At 42.2% G+C, this 20,204-nt stretch overlaps 1 protein-coding gene across 7 annotated transcripts in view; it reads left to right on the forward strand.

Annotated features, from left to right (window-relative positions):
- The window catches only part of STX11 (syntaxin 11), a 42,552-nt gene extending 26,877 nt beyond the window's left edge, over window positions 1-15,675 (forward strand). For 6 of the 7 annotated variants that reach the window (XM_070506612.1, XM_070506616.1, XM_070506631.1 and 3 more), the window contains one exon: window positions 13,730-15,675. In XM_070506612.1, coding sequence (XP_070362713.1) covers window positions 13,730-14,598 — 869 coding nt within the window. In that variant the 3' untranslated portion in view covers window positions 14,599-15,675. Of the gene's footprint in view, window positions 1-5,653; window positions 11,824-13,729 lie in introns of those variants that run through there. The other variant, XM_014850678.3, reaches the window with a different exon arrangement.
- Window positions 15,676-20,204: the final 4,529 nt, after the last annotated feature.

Raw genomic sequence — 20,204 nt, forward strand, 5'->3', positions numbered from 1 at the left:
GGTGATGACAAGGAAATGTGACTTAAGCAGAGGTTTGAAAAGCACTCAGCTATTCGGAATCGCCCTCTCCTACTGCTGGGAACCCTGCCCCCGGTGAGGTGGCCCAGGTTGGGCTCGGAGGGGGCGGAGTTGGGACTTGAGTATCTCCCCAGTCTCAACACTCAGCCGCTCTCCTGCATTTCGCTGAGTAGGTGTGAAATTTGGAGCAGATTCTATGCCTCTGGAAAGAAGTATCCTGATTGCCTTTAACTCTCTGAATGATTAATAGGGCCCTAATCAACTCCGATGTCCGTTAGCAACCTAGTGCACATCCCACTAATTTTTATTCTTTTTAGTGTGATAGCAAAAAATGTCTGTGGTCCAGTCTTGGATGACAGGGGAAGGTCTGGAACATGGCAGCAGCGTCCTGTGGGGAAGCTGCGTTTGGCCTGCGGGGTGTTGTTTAATTTGGCAGTGATCTGAACAGTAGACTTGCGATACACTTAAAACTATCTTCCTCCGTCTCAGGACTGGCTCTTCAAGTTCTGCATTCCTCTTATCAGACTGAAACTCAGCCAGGGTTGAAACTGCTGTCTGGGCACTGTCCCGCCCCCACTGCTCACAAACTCCTGTTGAGCACACACGTTATCAAACAGCTTCTGCAGAGCCTTTCTTGTGGAGGCTGCTTGTGTGTGAGATAATCTTTTTTTAGCATCATTTTTTTTTTTCTCCTCACCATGATGATGACCACAATCCTCAAAAGGAAAGGAAGGCTGTCCTCAGACATGCTAAGAAACACATGCTCCTTTTACGTGCATGCTTTATATTAACGTTTGTATACAATATGAGTAGACCATTGTAGCCATATACTGCACTAAAGTCAAGTTATGCGCATAGGCCATGACTGAGTAGGTGACAACTATCCTCAGGACAATTATTTTGTACATGGTGCTTATGTTTGTGTTTTCAAATCGTAGCAGTAAACTTTTGTTTTAAATGCATGAGCATTTACTTTCCAAAAATGATGATTTATCCGTGATTCCTATCGTTCTCCTAGGCTCTCTTTAAAGAAGAATGCACATTATGGGGTATAGAGAAACCTAAAGGGGGAGCGGTGTGCCAGTTAGCTTTGTCAGTGCAGCAAACCACCCCCAAATCATATTTCTCGTAGTTGTGAGGATGAAGTGAGGTAATCCGTGTAAAGCTTCCACAACAGCCCCTGGCAGAGAGTAAGTCGTGGGTGGTTCTTGTACCAGCTCACCGGGGCTCTGTCATACAGCTGCAGTGCTGGGTCACCTGGTGGCTAGCCTCTTCTCCATGTGGTCCTCCTCCTGCAGGAGGCTAGCCCGAGCTTCCTCACAAAGTGGTTCCGGTGTTCCCAGTACTAAGAGAGGGCAAGCCCCGATGTGTTCCTGCTAGGCAAGCCTCTGCTTGCATCGTGGGTTCTCTTGTTCTCTGTTGTGTTCATTGTTTGGCAATCAAGGATAGTCTGCCTCTGGCGAAATTTATTCACAGTTCTCCTCCAAGACAAATATGCTCACCCTCATCCTAGGATTCCCAGGAGTCCCATCCCATTATGGCATCAGCCTCTGAGTCCAGATGCCTGTCCGTGAGCTGCATCACTTCTGGATACACGTGAGCCTCAGGTACAGCTCTTAAGATGTGGATCCTCTTGATCCTGAGACAGTGAACCAAAAAGACTAGTTACCTCCCCATACACACCCACGATGTAATGGTGAAATAGGGCAAGGGTAACCAAAATATGTAATCCATTAAAACAAGAAGACACAAACAGGCTACTAACAGCAATCCCTGGTCCTCAGCACTTCTATCCAGGTCCATGTTGCTGGGTCCCTGCACTCCTGGGCCTGGGGATGTCCCTTGATTAGGACCCAGTTCTGCCCCTCAGGAGTGGTTCACTGGTTTATGGTTCTCCACTGCTGCTGGCTCCACCCTCTGAAACATTCTTCCTTTCCCCAAAGAAATGGCTTGTTTTTGCTTCTACACAGCTTCCTTGGCTTGGTTCCTGCTGTGTACAGTCGGACACCAGGGGCCCTCTTTTCCTTTGAAGGGGCTCTGTCTCTTTTAGGCTGTGCTTTTGTGCTTGTCAGTAAAACCCTCTTAAAGGCTTGGTAGATTTCCTGAGCATCCCGTAGGATCCCTGCCCCTAAAGCTCACAGCCACAATTTTTTTTCAAGTCAGACCAATCTCTCTCTACTTGGGGCTGAGTGCCAGGCTGCTACAAGACCACACCGTTAGGACTCTTGGGTCCCTTTCGTCTGGCTGAGAAGGTCTGCTAGGTACCACATTAAATTTCACAACAGTCTTTACTCTGAGGCCATTTCTTACTTTGAGAATCTTTTCTTCCAGTTGAAGAGACTGGAGAGGTAAAAATGTTTCTTTTTCCAATCTTGTGAGTTCTGGTTCTTCTCAGTTTTCTCTAAATAATGCTTAATAACTAAATAATACATTTTTTAGCTCATCCTTCTCTTGCAGAATCTTCTATGAAGCCTGGGGCAGCCTGCGGGCTTCTTCGTAGAGTTGTATCAGGGTTGCCAGTAGCAAGCCCTTTTGCACAAGTGCTTTCCAAGCCTCTGCTTGCATCATATTTACTAATGTCCCAGTGGCCAAAGCAAGTCCCAGTCTCATGCCACATTCAAATTTGAGGAGTTAATAAATAGTCTATACTTCTTGATGGGGCAAGCTGCAAACATTGTGTAGTAAATTTCTTTTCAACCTTTCTCAAATATGTACACATTTGGGAGGAAATAATGGGCCACTTAGGAGATCAGATCAAGAAAGTAGGATGTGTGAATTGATGATCATCACATCATGGAAATAATCTTACAATTTGATGCTTCCATAGTTTAGATACTATCTGGTACTAAAATAGTAAAATTAGTAGCTGCCGGGGTCCAGCCCCAGCCGGAACAGGGTCTCCTGAGGGATGGACGGCGTTGGCGAAGGAGGAGGCAGTGAGACAAGGAGTTTGGTGTCCAAGTCTAACTTTATTTTGTGTATGTATGATTTATATAGGGCTCAGGGTATGCAAGGATGATTTCATGAAACAGTCCCAGTACATATTTTTTGGCTCGCATAAGCGGGTTTTTGCAAAGTAGACAATGGTTCCTAAGAGCAACCGTATCTAGATTGTGTGTAGGCCTGGGGGAGTCAAGCTTCTGCAATTCTTTACTTCAAGGAGGCCACCCCCAGCGGCCTCCTGACTCAATGGGCCCTGGCAACCGCCGTCCTCCTAGAGAGATCTGTGGGGGGCGCAGATTTCTTTGTTCCTTCTCCACTCCTACCGCTTCACCCGACCAAAGGACGGGTCAGAATGTTCTTTCCCTAGAAGATGTTTTTCCCCAGAACTTTCCCTAGAATATTGCATTGTGTCATTCTCATTCCCAGGGCCGGGCTGACTTCCCCTGAAATAACCCCAGGTGCAGAACAGAGTAAGCAGAAGCAGGAAAGTCAAAAGTCCCAGGGAGACTCGTTGCAGGGGCAGCCTGGTAGATTCCCTTGAGGGTCGCCGTGCATCCCCTCATCTCTTTCCCGGACCGTGTCACAAGGCAGAGGCTTAACTTGTAGGCTGACGGCTCCCGGCAGTAGCAATCATTTATCAAGCTTCCAATATATTCCAGGCTCGTGAAAATGCTTTACATATGTTAGAATGTTATTGCTGTAAATGGAAATGTCTAGTCCGTAGGAGTTTTCCCCCCTCACTAATAACCTTCTTTCCATCATTATTTGTAGGTTACCTACATACAGTGAGCTCCTTTTCTTTATCTTTAAAACTAAGGCACTGTGCAGGATGATCATTAAGGTCTTTTTCTGCTCTCACCTCTGATTTTACTTCAGGTGGTTATTGGGTTGATTGAGGAGACAGCACAATAAGCAGCTTCCCTTTACCCACCTGATTTCCATACCAGTTGAGATATAAGAAGGAAAAAGCAGTCCGAGGGCAAAGTCTTACCTTTGTTACCAATAAAGACAAGGCTGGAGGACGTGGCTTCATCGCAACTCAAGATCCCAGATGTAGATGGACTTACCCTCCCCAGTAGCTGAGCTCTCCCCCTCCCACCCAGGAGCAGAGCAGAGAACACAGGCTCTCCATAGGAAGCCCACTTCCAAGAGGAAGCGGGCAGGAGAGGCTGGGCTACCGTGGACAACTTCTGGGTTCACCAATCAGATAAGCAACTTCATGCCCCTTGGCAGGAGGAGGTGGAGAGAGGAACCTACAGGAAAGAAATGTCACAGTGGGAAAGAATGTTCCTTATCAATGCTAACACCATACACCTTCTACTTGTCACACAGCTTCAGTGCGGGACTGAGTGGGTAGAGCATGAATTTAGGGTCTGGACAGAGGTGGACTTAAATCCCAGCCTTCTCACTTACTAACAGGATAGATTGGAGAAGGAACTTGGCTTTACTGGGATCCATTTATTAGTCAGTTGAAAATTATGGTACCCTCCTCACACAGTTATTGTGAACATGTTGCTGGATTATATATCAATTTTCCGGTACAAAGACTGGCTTATATTGGACACTCAGTTTGTCGCTCAGACTTGTGTTTCCTTCCTTTACTTAGTAGGTTTGATGCTAGAGGGCTGCTGACCCACGTATAGCTTACCATTATTCACTACTTGGTTTTTATTGAATTTCTTAGTCTGCTACAACATGTAAGTGGAATGAGAGGAATGTCAGGAGCAATGTAACTGAGATAGGGTTTGACATTTTAACCCTGAGGGAAGAGAAACATTTTAAAGCAAATGAAACTACATCACTACACAGTTCAAAGATGTTACTAATGATCATCTGAGTCATGGATAAATTGTGTGCAATGTCTTCTCAAGTACATCAGTGCATTTTACAAGAGGATTTCCAACAAAACAGAGTGAATACCTTTCATATTTAAAGAGAGAAACTTCAGTTGGGAAAAGTCATGGATATGGAAAAACCTCAGGCATTGACAATGTTGGATAACTGGGATTTTTCTGCACTCATGGAAAAAATGTCAGTCAAAAATAATAATTTGTGGGGCTGGCCTGGTGGCGCACTTAAATTATTAAGTTCCCACACTCCACTTCGGCGACCTGGGGTTCGCTGGTTTGGATCCTGGGTGTGGACCTACGCACCACTTATCAAGCCATGCTGTGGCAGGCGTCCCACATAGAAAGTAGAGGAGATGGGCACGGATGTTAGCTCAGGGCCAATCTTCCTCAGCAAAAAGAGGAGGTTTGGCAGCTGATGTTAGCTTAGGGCTAATCTTCCTCAAAAAAAAAAAATAATAATTTGTTCTGTGGACAATTGAAGAAGAGTAACAGCCAACAGCATTAGGATCAGTGTCTAAGAGAAAGAGGAATAGAAAAAAGAATGTGAAAATTCTGTGGGATTGTCCTTAACTAGTATTATGAGTTGGAAAAGAAAAGGTCATTAATGATTCTGGAAACTCTATTGATTCTCTTTTAAAAAAATACTCCATGGAATAGTTATGAAATATAAAATTTAATCAAAGACGTACACATTTTCAAACCGGACTAAAAATGTATTCCTCATCACTTTTAATTTCTACATAGATTTCTTCTATATTTTCTAGCCAAAAGTTTGCTTCAAAAGCCAAATCAGATGTAAGATACAGCAACAACTGTTTTCATTTGTAAATGCTAATACAGATGAGAGTGGAAAAACTTGTAGAGGTGATTTGGGCCTTGACCCCGAGCGCTCTTCTCTTTTCTTCCTCCCTCAGCAAACTTATCTTCTAGCATCGCCTCAGTGCGCACCTCTGTGCCCCTGACCGTAATGCTTCTGTCTCCGAGTATCGGTGTTTCCTTATTCCAGCGGTCTCTGCTCAGTCATGGCGACAGTGATCTTTGTTATACGAGGATTATCTATGAGCGTTAATAATTTCCTGGACGTCTGGAAAGTTGCGATGAGTTATGCCTGACTGGATGCTATAACGGCTGAGACCCTGCAGTGCGGGGAAAAGCCCTGATAGGAAGATGCTACTGTGGGAAAGAAGGTAGTAGTTCTAATGGGGAAAACATTTTCGTGTGCTCATCCAGATCTAGGTTATTAGATGCTAATAATTTTTCCAAATAGAAAAGCTTGATTAGGGAATGCTGTGGTCTGTAAGTTCGCATCTGCCCAAATTCATATGTTGAAATCCTAACCCCCAAGGTGATGATATTGGAGGTGGGATCTCTGGGAAGTCATGAGGGTGGACCCTCATGAATGGGATTAGTGCTTTTATAAAAGAGGACCCACAGGGCTGGCCTGCCCCTTCTACCATGTGAGGTTAGAGCAGGAAAATGGCCATTTATGAACCAGGAAGCGGGCCCTCACCAGGTACAGAACCCAACCATGCTCACACCCTGATCTTGGACTTCCAGCCTCCAGAACTGTGAGAAGTAAATTTCTGTTGTTTATAAGCCATCTAGTCTGCAGTATGTCGTTATAGCAGACAGAGAATAGGTTCCCCGTAAGACTGAAGATTTCAGAAGCCTTTTTGGGGAGGCTCAGGAAAAAGAAGCTAGTGCAGGTTTGTGGTTTACAGGTGGGCTCTCGGGTCTGGTGGATGCTGGATTCAGATCTCAGCTCCACGTTTATTGACTGTGTGGCTTTAGGCAATTGCTTCAACTCAGTAGGCCTCAGGTGTCCTCGCCTGTGAAATGGGATGACGCTGATAGCTCATGGGGGCTGCACAGTGCTTGGACTGTGTCTGGCACGTTGCAGATGGCTCATCAATGTTAGCCATAGAGCAGGATGCGTGGAGTCGAGTCCCAGAGCAGCTGCTTGATTTACAGCGCATTTCTGCAGATCCCATCGGAGAGCGTTTTGCTCTCGGTAAAACTCTGACTGCCCACTGGCTGCGGACTGACTGTGCACATTGGACTGCCTTCTTCTGTTTAGATGTTGGCAGGAAATTCTGATGGAGGGAACTGAAAAGTGAAAGTGTCAGGGGGCATCAATGAGTAGAGTGATTGGAAAGTGGAGACTGTCTCCTCTTTATAGGTCAGACTCCCTCAAAATGCTTTGGCAAAACTCCTTCCTGCTTTTTGCTTTTGAAAGGGGCAAACAAGAGACTGATTTTATTATTTTTTCTAGCCTCAGACTTTTATAATTATAATCTATCTCAATTAACACTCTTCAAACTCTCAAATTGCGGTTTGAGTTGCACCCCAAGAAATTAAACAATTAAATGTGTTTTTGACTATATTTAATAATACAGTACTGCATATTTGAAAGTTGCTAAGAGAGTAGATCTTAAAAGTTCTCTTCACAAGAAAAAAATTTTTGTAACTCTGTATGGTGACAGATGTTAACTAGACTTATTGTGGTGATCATTTCCTACTATATACAAATATCGAATCATTATGTTGTACACCTGAAACTAATATAACCTTGTATGTCAATTATACCTCAATAAAAAAATATTTTTGCCCAGTGCACTTCAAAATCCAACATCAATTTTATTTTTTTTAATTAACTTTAGAACAGCAAGAAGATAAGAGCTTTCAGGAAATCTTTTTATTTTAGCCTATAATTTTTAGAAGTTCAAAGAATGATTTTCCCCTCTTAGATGTGTTATTTTTTAAATCAAGAAATGGAGCAGAATGCTAGGTTTTACTCACTTGAGTGAAATTATTATTTATGGATCTGAATCAACCTGTTTGAGAAAGTACACTCACTGCCCTTAAGGGTTGTGTTACTCTGGTGTGTCCTGGAAAGTAAATGCTAAGTTATTGTGACAGGTCCCTATGGGGCTTTCTGGTGCCTGCCACATGTCTGTGGTGGTGGTTGGGGAGGAGGGGCTGCACGAGGTGGTCAGAAAGGCGAACTCAGAGTGACCACATGGAACTATGCGGGTTGTGCTCAGCACAAGGGTGCTTGGCCACAAGGATGCAAGGGGCTAGAAATCTCTCGTGTGCCTAGTTCACCAGGCTCTGTGCCCTGATACAGGGCTATACCCACCCAGAGAAAGGGGCCCTCTTCTCGTTTCCACAAAGATGTCACATGGTCCAGACTCAAAGGCTCCTTAAGGCACCATATGGACCAGTGGTGGACCTAGGCATAAAGACAGGTTGTGATTTGTAATTATCATTTTCTTTTAATAATAGTTTAAAAATTGCTATCAAATTAGGACACAGGGGATAAAGATTATAAAATCTGAAAATCCGAACATGGGCACTTCATTACTGAGGTCAGGGAGATTCTCTGCTCCGAGACTCCTCATTCGGACTGTGTATCTTGGCACAAGATCTGTTTAGTTTCACTAGTAGCTGAATACCATATGCAAAGCCTGTGTGTGTGTGTGGGTGTGTGTGTGTATGTGTCTAAATGTGGACTTCAGTTCCCATTAAAACAAGAATCCTAAACTTTCTGACCTCACATTACAGAGGAACAGTGTCTAGAGCATTTCTTTGTCATAAATACAGACGGGAAGACCCTTCCATGCTTTCGGACTTGTTCCCCTCCTGTAGTCTATAAGGTGATCCCCATAATAAACCTCACGTGATTTGTACATTGCCCTCCTCTGCAGTGTGCACCCCCATGTGTAAACTTTCTCACTACTTGTAAAAAATACTTTAACATATGGCTGTGAAACAGGGAAAGGTTTTGTTTCCTAGAAGTGGGCAAATTTGTTTACTGTATGTATTGCTTAATGTATAATAATGTATGTGTTATATGAAGGCCTCCTTTTAACTTAATTACCTCTTTAACAAAGACCTTATCTCCAAATACGATTACATTCTGAGGCACTGGGGTTAGGGCTTATGAGCTCAGTATACGAATTGGTGGGAGGGGGAGTGGTACAATTTACCCCATAATTATGTATGAACAATTTTTTTCTTGTTCCCCTTAGAGTAAGTAGGCACAAGACCTGTCTTTTATGATCAGAAATATAGTTCTGCATTGTGTTTATAGCTGGTTCCCCTAGAAACAGGAAGGGAACAATGACTTTGGTGGTGGTTCTTCATAGCACCCAGCCTATGGCTTATTTATGTGGCCACGAGCCCCACTCGTTGATCTTCTGTGGTAGGTACACCTGCTGTCTGAATATTTCTTTTCTGATATGACAGAAAGTGTCAAGATCTTATGTGCCAAATACATTAGGTTCTTGGCAGCAGGATCCAGGTCCCAGTGGCCAGCATATTTAGCTAATAGAGTATTTCTGCCCTTCATTTTTCACCATGAATGCTGTTAGGGAATTTATTCTCTCTGTACCTGAGGGTATCTCATAATAATAAAGCTCAGTCAGTGTTGCTCATACTCCCCTTTGGTCAGTGCCTGCAACAATTATATTTGTCCATCCTAAAGTAAAGGAGTTGGGGTAAATTCTCTAACATTCTTGGTTACTTTGCCTTTTGGACTTCATAAATTGTTTTTATGCCTTGCTGGGCTGTGAGTGAGTTCTCGGCTGACCTTGATTTCATATCTAACCTCCATGCCAAGCAGTCAAGGTGGTGCTTCAGGAAGCCAACAGCTCTCCACTGGGGAGAGAGGCTGGTAGCTACCACTTTCTGTCCCTACCAGTTATTTGCTCATCAAGACTGCCCCCAAGCTGAGAACTATTGTAAGTTGTCCAGAACTGCATGATGTTTATGAATAAAAAGATGCCATGCTAAGTATCTATAGAATGGGTCACAAATTTGAGCGTGCATAGAATCACTTAGAGATCATCCTAGACCTACTGAATCAGAAACTCTAGGGGCCCAGCCATCTGTGTTGTTTGCAGCTCTCCAGAAGATTCTGTTGCCTCCTAAGGTTGAGAGCCACTGAGCTACCATCATCTCTCTCTTCCTTTATTTTCTTTTACATAAAATCTTACTGCCCAGTGAAAGAAACCTTAAGCAATTTCCCCTTCCTTCACTGTGGGGTGTAGTTCTCAGGAAAGGTGATAAGCATGCCTGAAAAGATAATTAGAAAGTAGAAGCAGATTTCTGGTAGTTGGTTGTAAATTTTCTTTTGAGTTCTTCATCTCTGTGTGAATCTAAGCAGGATTTCTTCCGAGAACTTTATGAATGGAATTTAGTGAAATTTATTACATTATTCTTTATCAGAATGAAACAGAAAGATTAATAGAATTATTTGATTTTCCTTTCTCATTTACCATGGTTCCCTTTTTAGGATCTCATAGTAGGCAATCAAGCTACTGGATGTGTAGATTATTTTGATCTTCTTTCTGTGCCTCCTTACATCTTTTGGTATAACTGCAGCAAGAGACATTCTTTCAGGGACATTCTTAGAAATGGCAGCCTCTTGGTTGACTTTCTGCTGTAGTTTTCCTTATTCTTGCTCCCTGGCAACCAGGAGGCCTTCTAGATCAGTGGGACCAACTCATTTGGGGCTGGGCTGGGCCAGGAAAGATGAGCAGGAAGGCATGATGAAGGCCACCGTCTTGTCGCCACGTCCATAGAGAATCTTTAATTCCCCACACTCTTCCTTTCTCTCTCCTTGCCAATCATGGGCTTGAGCCTTCAAATGAGTGCAGGCCTTCACCTGATTTAGGACAGGCCTTTATGGTCGTTAGGTCTTGAGAGGGAATGACTGTCTCTGAACATCTTCTTCAAAGGCCGGTTTCTGTGTGATTGAAGTGTGCTTTGCTCTTCATATTATGAATGAGATGTTCCCCCTAAATAGTTTCTTCATGGCTCTAGGAGAGCAATGCAGAGCACGAGACCTGTCTAGGACGAGTGGGAGACCGACAAGCAGATCCCTGATTTCTGGTGTGTGGTGCTGTTCCTTGACCACCTGTTACCTTCCATTGTAGTGCCTCCTAAGTCTTGACCAAGATGCAAGGAAGGCATCTATCACCTACTCTTGCCTTGTTAATCAAAATGCATCCATTCTCTGTCTCATCCACATGTTGCATAGTAGAATATATTGGATACTAACTTAAGCAGATAGATACAGCTCAACTCCCTCCTAGCTAGAATGTACTTTCCCCTGGTCACATGAGCTGTTGACCTGATTGTAATGCATTGGTTTTAAAGAAGGACCTTAAGAAGTTAGTCCTTTAAACAAATAATATTTATAGTTTTGTGGGATTTTATTTAATTATAAAATCTACAGGGACATTGTAAATATTTGGAAAATACAGAAAAGCACAAAGAAGTAATTAAAAACCATTTATAATTCCACCATTTGAAGAAAACTAGTATTAACGTTTGAGGTGTATTACTCAAGTCTTTGTTTCAGGATATCTGTGTGGTAGTGTTGCACAGTCTCCTCTCTTTACCTACATTTGATAGATTGTATGTATTTATGCTTTTCATCCCATTAGATAGCCTTCGAAACTCTGTGATCGTGTAGCGGCCAATACCTTATTATTGTGCATTTAGCTTATTTCTGAATTCCTGTAAGAACAATGTGTTGATGAAAATATAGCAATGAGCTTCACACACCCTTGCATATTTCCTTAGAATAAATGTACATTAGAATAAATTTAAAACAGAAACACATTTTAAAAGGTTTTGATACATACCGTTCAACTGCCTTCCAGAAAAGTTCTGTCAATTTGCCCTCCTACCAGCATTTTTTAGAGTTCTCAGAATCTTCCCCAACTTTTAAAAATTATTATTAAAAAAACAGTTCCTGCCAACTGAGTGGGCAGAAAAAATATTAGTGGTTTAATAGTGAAGTCCTTCGTGACTCACTTTTATACATTTGCTCAGGAAGTTTAGTGAAGTGGTTAATGAGGCCACGCTGGAGACCTGGGGTGAAGTGCTCCATCTCTTCTGCTCACTGGCCCGCTCAGGTCAGGATAATACCTACTTCAGGAAGTCGATCTGAAGATAAAAGTGGGCATCCCATGAAAAGTGCCTAGAAAGACCTGGCATTACGGTAAGCACCCGATACATATTAGCTACTCTTACGTTCTCCAGGATGTATATTTCTTCTTACATGAATTGCCTTTTCATTTTCTTTGTTTGGGCAAGTGGGTTTTTTTTGGCCAGAGGTTTTAATATATTAAGTATGTTAACCCATTATCTGCCATATGTTGCAATTTCCCCCAACTGGTGGTTTGTCTCTAAATTTTGTTCCAAGTGAGGAAATACTTGGCTATCAGGAAACACAGGCCAGAGAAAGCATCGTTTTGATCCAGGCTGGGTCTTTTTCTGCCTCTCGGTCATGCTTCTTGAAGAGTCACCTTCCTCATCATTGAGAAGTTCTGGTATTGATTTTTGTCATCAGACAGCAAAAGTGGCATTTTAAGCAGGATAACTTATATTAAAAATCATCACCATTGAATAAAACTTTGCTTAATTTATGTAAATATGATCATGGCAGATAGATGAGAGTCCACGGTTAGTATTTCACCATTTTCCACTTATCACTAAAGATCCAACTTGTTAGCATTCCATTAGTGGTGCTGTACAATTAATTAGCTCAACTTGAGAGAAGCTTTTAATATGAGATCAGGATCTCTGATAGATTGAGTGGCCATTAAGTACTACTGCTTTTCCCTCCTTTTCTTCAAGTTATATAGTAGAAAGAGAATTTAGCCACAAAATCTTGTGTGTAAGGGCAATATGCTCATTATTTTGACATATATACATGCTACTAAAAATGAAATTTTTTCACTTCCCTGGAAAAAATAAGGACATAGAGAACATTATTTTTCCTTACTAAGCACGGAACTGATCAGAACCAGCCTTATAAAAACATGGAAATTCTACTTGAGCTGCCGACTTGTTTCAAAAAGCTGTTAACAGTGGACAAATACTGCTTCTGTGTGATGGATAAATGGGAGTGTGTTATATTATTGCTACTAGGCTTGTATATGATTGAAATTTTCCACATAAAATTTTTTTAAAAAGCCGTTTCATTAATAATGCTTACCACTAGGGCCCTTGGGAAAAACTGAACATCTTTCATTTCTGATTCTTCATCTGGCGTATGCTATGTGATTGCCACCCAGATGTGTATTTTCCCTCTACTCACCTCACCTACTTATTAAAATTGCGTTAAACACTTAACTACTTCCTTATCTTTTTCACTTTTAATATCTTCCATCAGCATATATTTTGGAATTTTCTTCCCAAATATTTTTAAGCGCTAAGTATTGAGCAAGCTCAAATTGAAGGACGTATCAGTGATATTGGGTAGAGGTACAAGGAAATTTCAGCTTCCAAATTTCATACTTCCTTATTAGACCTTTGTCTTTATTTTGTTGTTTTATTTCAAGCATGTTTTTACGTTTATAACATTTTTAAGGGAGAACAATTTAAACCATGATTTATATGGTAACTATTTTAAGAGTTATTGTGGTGTGCAAGACCGAGGGCTCTTAGAAGTGCTGAAATAGATGACGCTTAGAGTTGGCCCCAAAGCCGTGTAAATTGTCCTTATTTAAAAATCTTTATCTTTGCAAGGCTTTTCTTCTTATTTTTCCTTTTTCTGTCTGTTTTGATTTGCAATGATTGGAGAACGTAAAGCAAGAAAAAGAGATTGGCTCCCAATGCAATCTAAAATTTTGAATTGCTAGTGAAGGTCTGGGTGCCTGTGATATTGATGCCTGCCTACCGGCTATAACATACGAGTGTGTTCCTGCCTCTCTGTCACGTTAGCCCTTGACTTGTAAGCAAAACGTCATATAGCATTTAGCTCCTTTAGAGCATTTGTTAGGTACGCCCAAGCATGAAGAACGGGGAGTGCTGAGCCTAACGTTTCTTTAAGCTTTAGTTCCCGCAATGCAAATACTTGACTCTCGCTAGAGGAATTTAACCTCCGTATCTCTAACTTGCAGGCAAAATGAAGGACCGGCTCCCAGAACTTCTGGACTTAACCAGGCAGTGCGACCAGCAGTTCCCAGGCGAAGACGATGACTTTGATGCGCCCCACGAGGACATCGTGTTTGAGACGGATCACCTTCTGGAGTCCCTGTACCGGGACGTCAAGGACCTTCAGAATGAAAACCAGCAGTTGATAGCCGACGTGAAGCGGCTGGGAAAGCAGAATGCTCGCTTCCTCACATCCATGCGGCGCCTCAGCAGCATCAAGCGGGACACCAGCTCCATTGCCAAGGCCATCAAGGCCCGGATCGAGGCCATCTACCGCAAGCTGTGTGCCATGAAGGCGCAGTGCGAGGCGGCTGAGGCCCAGCACGGCGAGCACTCGGCCGTAGCGCGCATCTGGCGGGCACACTACTGCGCGCTCACCCGCACCTTCGAGAGCGCCATGCACGAGTACAACCAGGCCGAGATGAAGCAGCGCGACAACTGCAAGATCCGCATCCAGCGCCAGCTGGATATCATGGGCAAGGACGTCTCGGGCGACCAGATCGAGGACATGTTCGAGCAGGGCAAGTGGGATGTGTTCTCCGAGAACCTGCTGGCCGACGTGAAGGGCGCGCGGGCAGCCCTCAACGAGATCGAGAGTCGCCACCGCGAGCTACTGCAGCTGGAGAGCCGCATCCGCGACTTGCACGACCTCTACAAGCAGATGGCCCGGCTGGTGGAGCAGCAGGGCGACACCATCGATACCATCGAGCTCAACGTGCAGAAGACCCTCGACTACACGGGCCAGGCCAAGGTGCAGGTGCGCAAGGCGGTGCAGTACAAGAAGAAGAACCCCTGCCGGACTCTCTGCTGTTGCTGCTGCCCTTGCCTCAAATAGCAGGCTGGACGGGGCCCCCGCTCCCCATCCCCAACAGGAGTGCGCCGGGAAGCACACTCAGAAAGACTTGAGGGCCCTCTGCGCTGGGGTGAGTTGTCCCAGTCCCTAGCTAGGGACCTCAGTCTTTAGAGAAAGAAGAGACTCGAGGTCCAAGAATTCCAACTCAGCTTGTGCTCTAGAAGATGGTTGATGCCGTCCCCTGTTTCTTCAGTAAGGACGGGTACCTAGCGAAGTTGTGTGAGGTCGTCACGTGGCATTTTGCGCCCTTGCCCTGTTAAGAGAAGCCAAATAGGGAACTGACGTTGTCGCGTGCTGTGGGGTAAATGTCCCCGCATGTTTCCTCGTGAAACTCTAGGAGGAAGTCAATTCTGCGTCGGCTGATAGCATGGACTCATTACCAAAAAAATTCATGTACTCCATCCTGAAAGTACCTTGGTTCTGTTCGATTTCACGTGAAATTGACCTTAGGGAAAACCGTATGCCTTTCATTTCTGATTCTTCATCTGGCATATGCTATGTGATTCCTGCCTAGATGTGTATCTTCATTCTGCTCACCTCCCCTACTTATTAAAATCACATTTTACATCCACTGTTTCCTTATCTCCTTCACTTTTAATAACTTCTATCAGAATATATTTTGGGATTTTTTTTCCCAAATATTTTTAAGCACTGAGTATTGAACAAGCACTCAAATTGAAGTATCAGTCACATTTTATATATTTTTCATAAATGAAAATTATTTAAAATTTATCTTTTTACTTGATTATTACAAATGCACATATATATGTAATGTAAAGTACTAATATTTGCTAACACGTGTACATAGTGACCAATTGGTTTAACTTTACTTTTGTAAATATGATACATAAACATCAGGAAAAACACTTTTACTGGTTAATGGTGTTAATTTGCTTGTTTTGACTTTTATTTCACTCCTGTCTGCATCTCCATAGTCCAGTTTGGGTCAAAACTTTATTTTGAACAACTCTGTGTTGGTTATGGTGATAAAGACAGATGTCAAAGGCTGAAAATGCACACCGAACGAGAGATAATAAAATGACATTCTTGGAAATGTTACTTTTGTTTTACTGAGGACATTCCTTTCATGCATTGAATGGAGTCATTTAAAATAAAAGAATCTTGTTTTTCAAGTTAGTTTAATAAACATCACACTATAAATATCCCATTTATGTATTTGTCTCTTGATCTCTTAAATCTTAGGTTACTTTTTCAATTATTCTTTTAAAAAATTCTACTAGCTGCTTGAGGCTCCCACATCTGGATGGAACTCTGAATAGAGGGGAAAAAAATAAAAAAGAATTCATATGGGAGTGCCTTGCTGTCTCTCCTGAGTTACTTACAATAGTATGGCAAAATCATTGTATTTTGGAGATTTGGTTTCCTTTGCAAACTTTGTAATGCCCTTTCCCACATTTACCATGTTTCCTGTCTTTTTTCTGAGTCAACTCGACTCTCTACTCGTTATTTAATAAATGGGCAAGTTTATTCAGCAGTTATAATTCTCAGCTCCTTCAGACAGTGAAATTTTAAAAGGAGTAGAAAGAAGAGTATGTGGACTCTTTGGGACAATCTGACTAATCTGCTTATGACCAAAAAACGTAGCCCTGCGCCTAATTTCCATTTCATGGTTAAATATGAGAATTGTGGAAGCCAAGGCCCACTGGGCTCTTCTCAGATTTCTCCTGAGTTCTTAGCTTACTCCAAGGATATCTTTCACCTTTGATCTAATTCCCTTTCTCTAAAAAGAAGTCTTCACACAGCTCCATCGCTATATCTTTCATGGTAATGATGAAAATAATAAGAATAATAAACTTTCACATATTGGGGTATATGGGAAGCCATTCTGGTTTAAACCTGATTTGCCCCAAAACTTGTTTTTGCCAGAGCAGCCTGACTTCTGGCCCATCAAACATGCATTGTCCATCTGCTTCAAACATTTTTTCAAAGCAAAGAATGCACTTCTTAAAGATAGGGACGAACGTCTCCCTTCCTCTGATGCCAGTACCAGTACTCTGAAGATAAGCTTTTCTTCCAGAAAACCAAGGTCCATTTGACCTGCTGTGTTCGTGCCTCACTGCACGTTTAGCTAACTGCACATGTGTGTGCCAACTGCGCAACATCTGCTTGTGTCTTTGAGGAAACAAAACTGTGTTCCTGTCATGCTTGATGTATGTTCTTTGTTCTGAAATAGTGTATGACCACACCGTGAACCACGCTTCTCCGGAGTGCTGTCTTCCGTGGTGAAGACTGACTTCCAGACTAGTCCTCAGGTTGGCTCAATAATGTCACCTTATCTTTTTTTTTTTTTAACTTTTAATTGAGTTCATAAGTTTACATCAATGTGAGATATCAGTTGTGCATGATTTCTTGACTGTCATCACATAAGTCCTCCTCTTCACCCCCTGTGCCCACCCCCACCCTTCTTCCCCTGGTAACCACTGAACTGTTTTCTTTGTCCATGTTTTGTTCATATTCCACATATGAATGAAATCATCTGGTGTTTGTCTTTTTTTTTTTAAGATTTTATTTTTCCTTTTTTTCCCCAAAGGCCCCTGGTACATAGTTGTGTATTTTTAGTTGTGGGTCCTTCTAGTTGTGGCATGTGAGATGCCGCCTCAGCATGGCTTGATGAGCGGTGCCATGTCCACACCCAGGATCTGAACCCACGAAACCCTGGGCTGCCAAAGTGGAGCTCGCGAACTTAACCACTCAGACACAGGGCTGGCCCAATGGGGTTTGTCTTTCTCAGTCTGGCTTATTTCACTTAGTGTAATTCCCTCCAGGTCCTTCCATGTTGTTGCAAATGGGATGAATTTCTCTTTTTTATGGCTGAGTAGTATTTCATTGTATATATATACCACATCTTCTTTATCTAATCATCAGTCAATGGGCACTTGGGTTGTTTTCACGTCTTGGCTATTGTGAATAGTGCTGCAATGAACATAGGGGTACGTATGTTACTTTGGATTGTTGATTTTAAATTATTTGGGTAGATACCCAGTAGTGGGATTGCTGGATTGTATGGTAGTTCTATTTTGGTTTTTTGAGGAATCTCCATATTGTTTTTCATAGTGGCTGCACCAGTTTGCATTCCAACCAGCAGTGTATGAGGGTTCCCTTTTCTCCACACCCTCTCCAACTTTTGGTATTTTTAGTCTTAGTGATTATAGCCATTTCAACAGGTGTAAGGTGGTATCTTAGTGTACTTTTGATTTGCATTTCCCTGATGCTTAGTGATGTTGAACATCTTTTCATGTGTTTACTGGACATCTGCGTATCTTCTTTGGAAAAATGTCTGTTCGTATCCTCTGTTCATTTTTTGATCTGGTTATTTGTTTTTTTATTGTTCAGTTGTGTGAGTTCCTTGTATATTATGGAGATTGACCCCTTGTCAGATATATGATTTGCAAATATTTTCTCCCAGTCAGTGGCTTGTCTCTTTGTTTTGATTCTATTTTCTTTTGCCTTGCAGAAGCTCTTTAGTCTGATGAACTCCCACTTGTTTATTTTTTCTTTTCCCTTCTTTTTGTTTCCCTTCTCTGAGAACACATGGTATTTGAAAAGATCCTTTTTATTTCGATGTCAGAGTGTACCATCTATATTATCTTCCAGGAGTTTTATGGTTTCAGGACTTATCTTCAAGTGTTTGATCCATTTTGAGTTTATTTTTGTGTATGGTGTGAGAGTGGTCTACCTTCACTCTTTTGCACGTGGCTGTCCAGTTTTCCCAACACCATTTACTGAAGAGACTATCTTTTCTCCAGTGTATGTTCTTGGCAGCTTTGTCAAAGATTAGCTGTCCATATATGTCCAGTTTTATTTTTGGGCTTTCAGTTCTGTTCCATTGATCTGGGTGCCTGTTTTCGTACCAGTACCATGCCGTTTTGATCACTATGGCTTTGTAGTACATTTTGAAGTGAGGGATTGTGATACTTCCAGCATCGTTCTTTTGGCTCAGACCTTAGCAATTTGGGGTCTTTGGTTGCCCCAAATGAATTTTAGGATTCTTTGTTCTATTTCCATGAAGAATGTCATTGGGATTCTGATTGGGATTGCACTGAATCTGTAGATTGGTTTGGGTAGTATGGACATTTTAACTATGTTTATTCTTCTAATCCATGTGCATGGAATCTCTTTCCATCTCTTTATGTCATTATTAGTTTCCTTCAGTAATGTCTTACAGTTTTCATTGTGTAAGTCCTTCACCTCCTTGGTTAAATTTATTCCTAGGTACTTTATTCTTTTAGTTGCAATTGTCAATGGAATTGTATTCTTGAGTTCTCTTTCTGTAAGTTTGTCATTGGAGTATAGAAAAGCAACTGATTTTTGTAAGTTGATTCTGTACCCTGAAACTTTACTGTAGTTGTTAATTATTTCTATTAGTTTTCCAATGGATTCTTTGGAGTTTGCTATATATGAGATCATGTTGTCAGCAAACAGCAAGAGTTTCACTTCTTCACTCGCTATTTGGATTCCTTTTATTCCTTTCTCTTGCCTAATTGCTCTGGCCAAAACCTCCAGTACTATGTTGAATAAGAGTGGTGATAGTGGGCATCCTTGTCTTGTTCCTCTTTTCAGGGGGATGGTGTTCAGTTTTTGCCCATTAAGTATGATGTTGGCTGTGGGTTTGTCACATAATGGCCTTTATTATGTTGAGGTAATTTCCTTCTATCCCCAATTTGTTAAGAGTTTTTATCATAAGTGGCTGTTGGATCTTGTCAAATGCTTTCTCTGCATCTATTGAGATGATCATGTGGTTTTTATTCCTCAGTTTGTCGATGTGGTGTATCACGTTGATTGATTTGCAGATGTTGAATCATCCCTGTGTCCCTTGTATGAATCCCACTTGATTGTGATGTATGATCCTTTTGATATATTGCTGAATTTGAGTTGCCAAAATTTTGTTGATGATTTGTGCATCTATGTTCATCAGAGATATTGGCCTGTAGTTTTCCTTTTTTGTGTTGTCCTTGTCAGGCTTTGGTATCAGAGTGATGTTGGCCTTGTAGAATGTGTTAGGAAGTGTTCTGTCTTCCCTAATTTTTTGGAATGGCTTGAGAAGAATTTTTTGAATAGCTTAAGTCCTCTCTGAAAGTTTGGTAGAATTCCCCAGGGAAGCCAACTGGTCCTGGGGTTTTATTCTTTGGGATGCTTTTGATTACTGTTTCAATCTCTTTCCTTGTGATTGGTCTATTTAGATTGTCTGTTTCTTTTTGACTTAGCTTTGGGAGGTTGTAAGAGTCTAAGAATTTATCTGTTTGCTCTAAATTATCCATTTTGTTGGCATCTAGTTTTTCGTAGTATTTGCTTATAATCCATTGTATTTCTCTTTTCTTTTTAAGGAAGATTAGCCCTGAGCTAACTGCTGCCAATCCTCCTCTTTTTGCTGAAGAAGACTGGCCCTGAGCTAACATCCGTGCCCATCTTCCTCTACTTTATATGTGGGATGCCTACCACAGCATGGTGTGCCAAGCATTGCCATGTCCGCACCTGGGATCTGAACCGGCAAACCCTGGGCTGCCGAAGTGGAACGTGCGCACTTAACCGCTACGCCACTGGGCCAGCCCCCCATTATATTTCTGTGG

The sequence above is a fragment of the Equus asinus genome, chromosome 1, assembly GCF_041296235.1.
Source record: "Equus asinus isolate D_3611 breed Donkey chromosome 1, EquAss-T2T_v2, whole genome shotgun sequence".
NCBI lineage: Eukaryota > Metazoa > Chordata > Mammalia > Perissodactyla > Equidae > Equus > Equus asinus.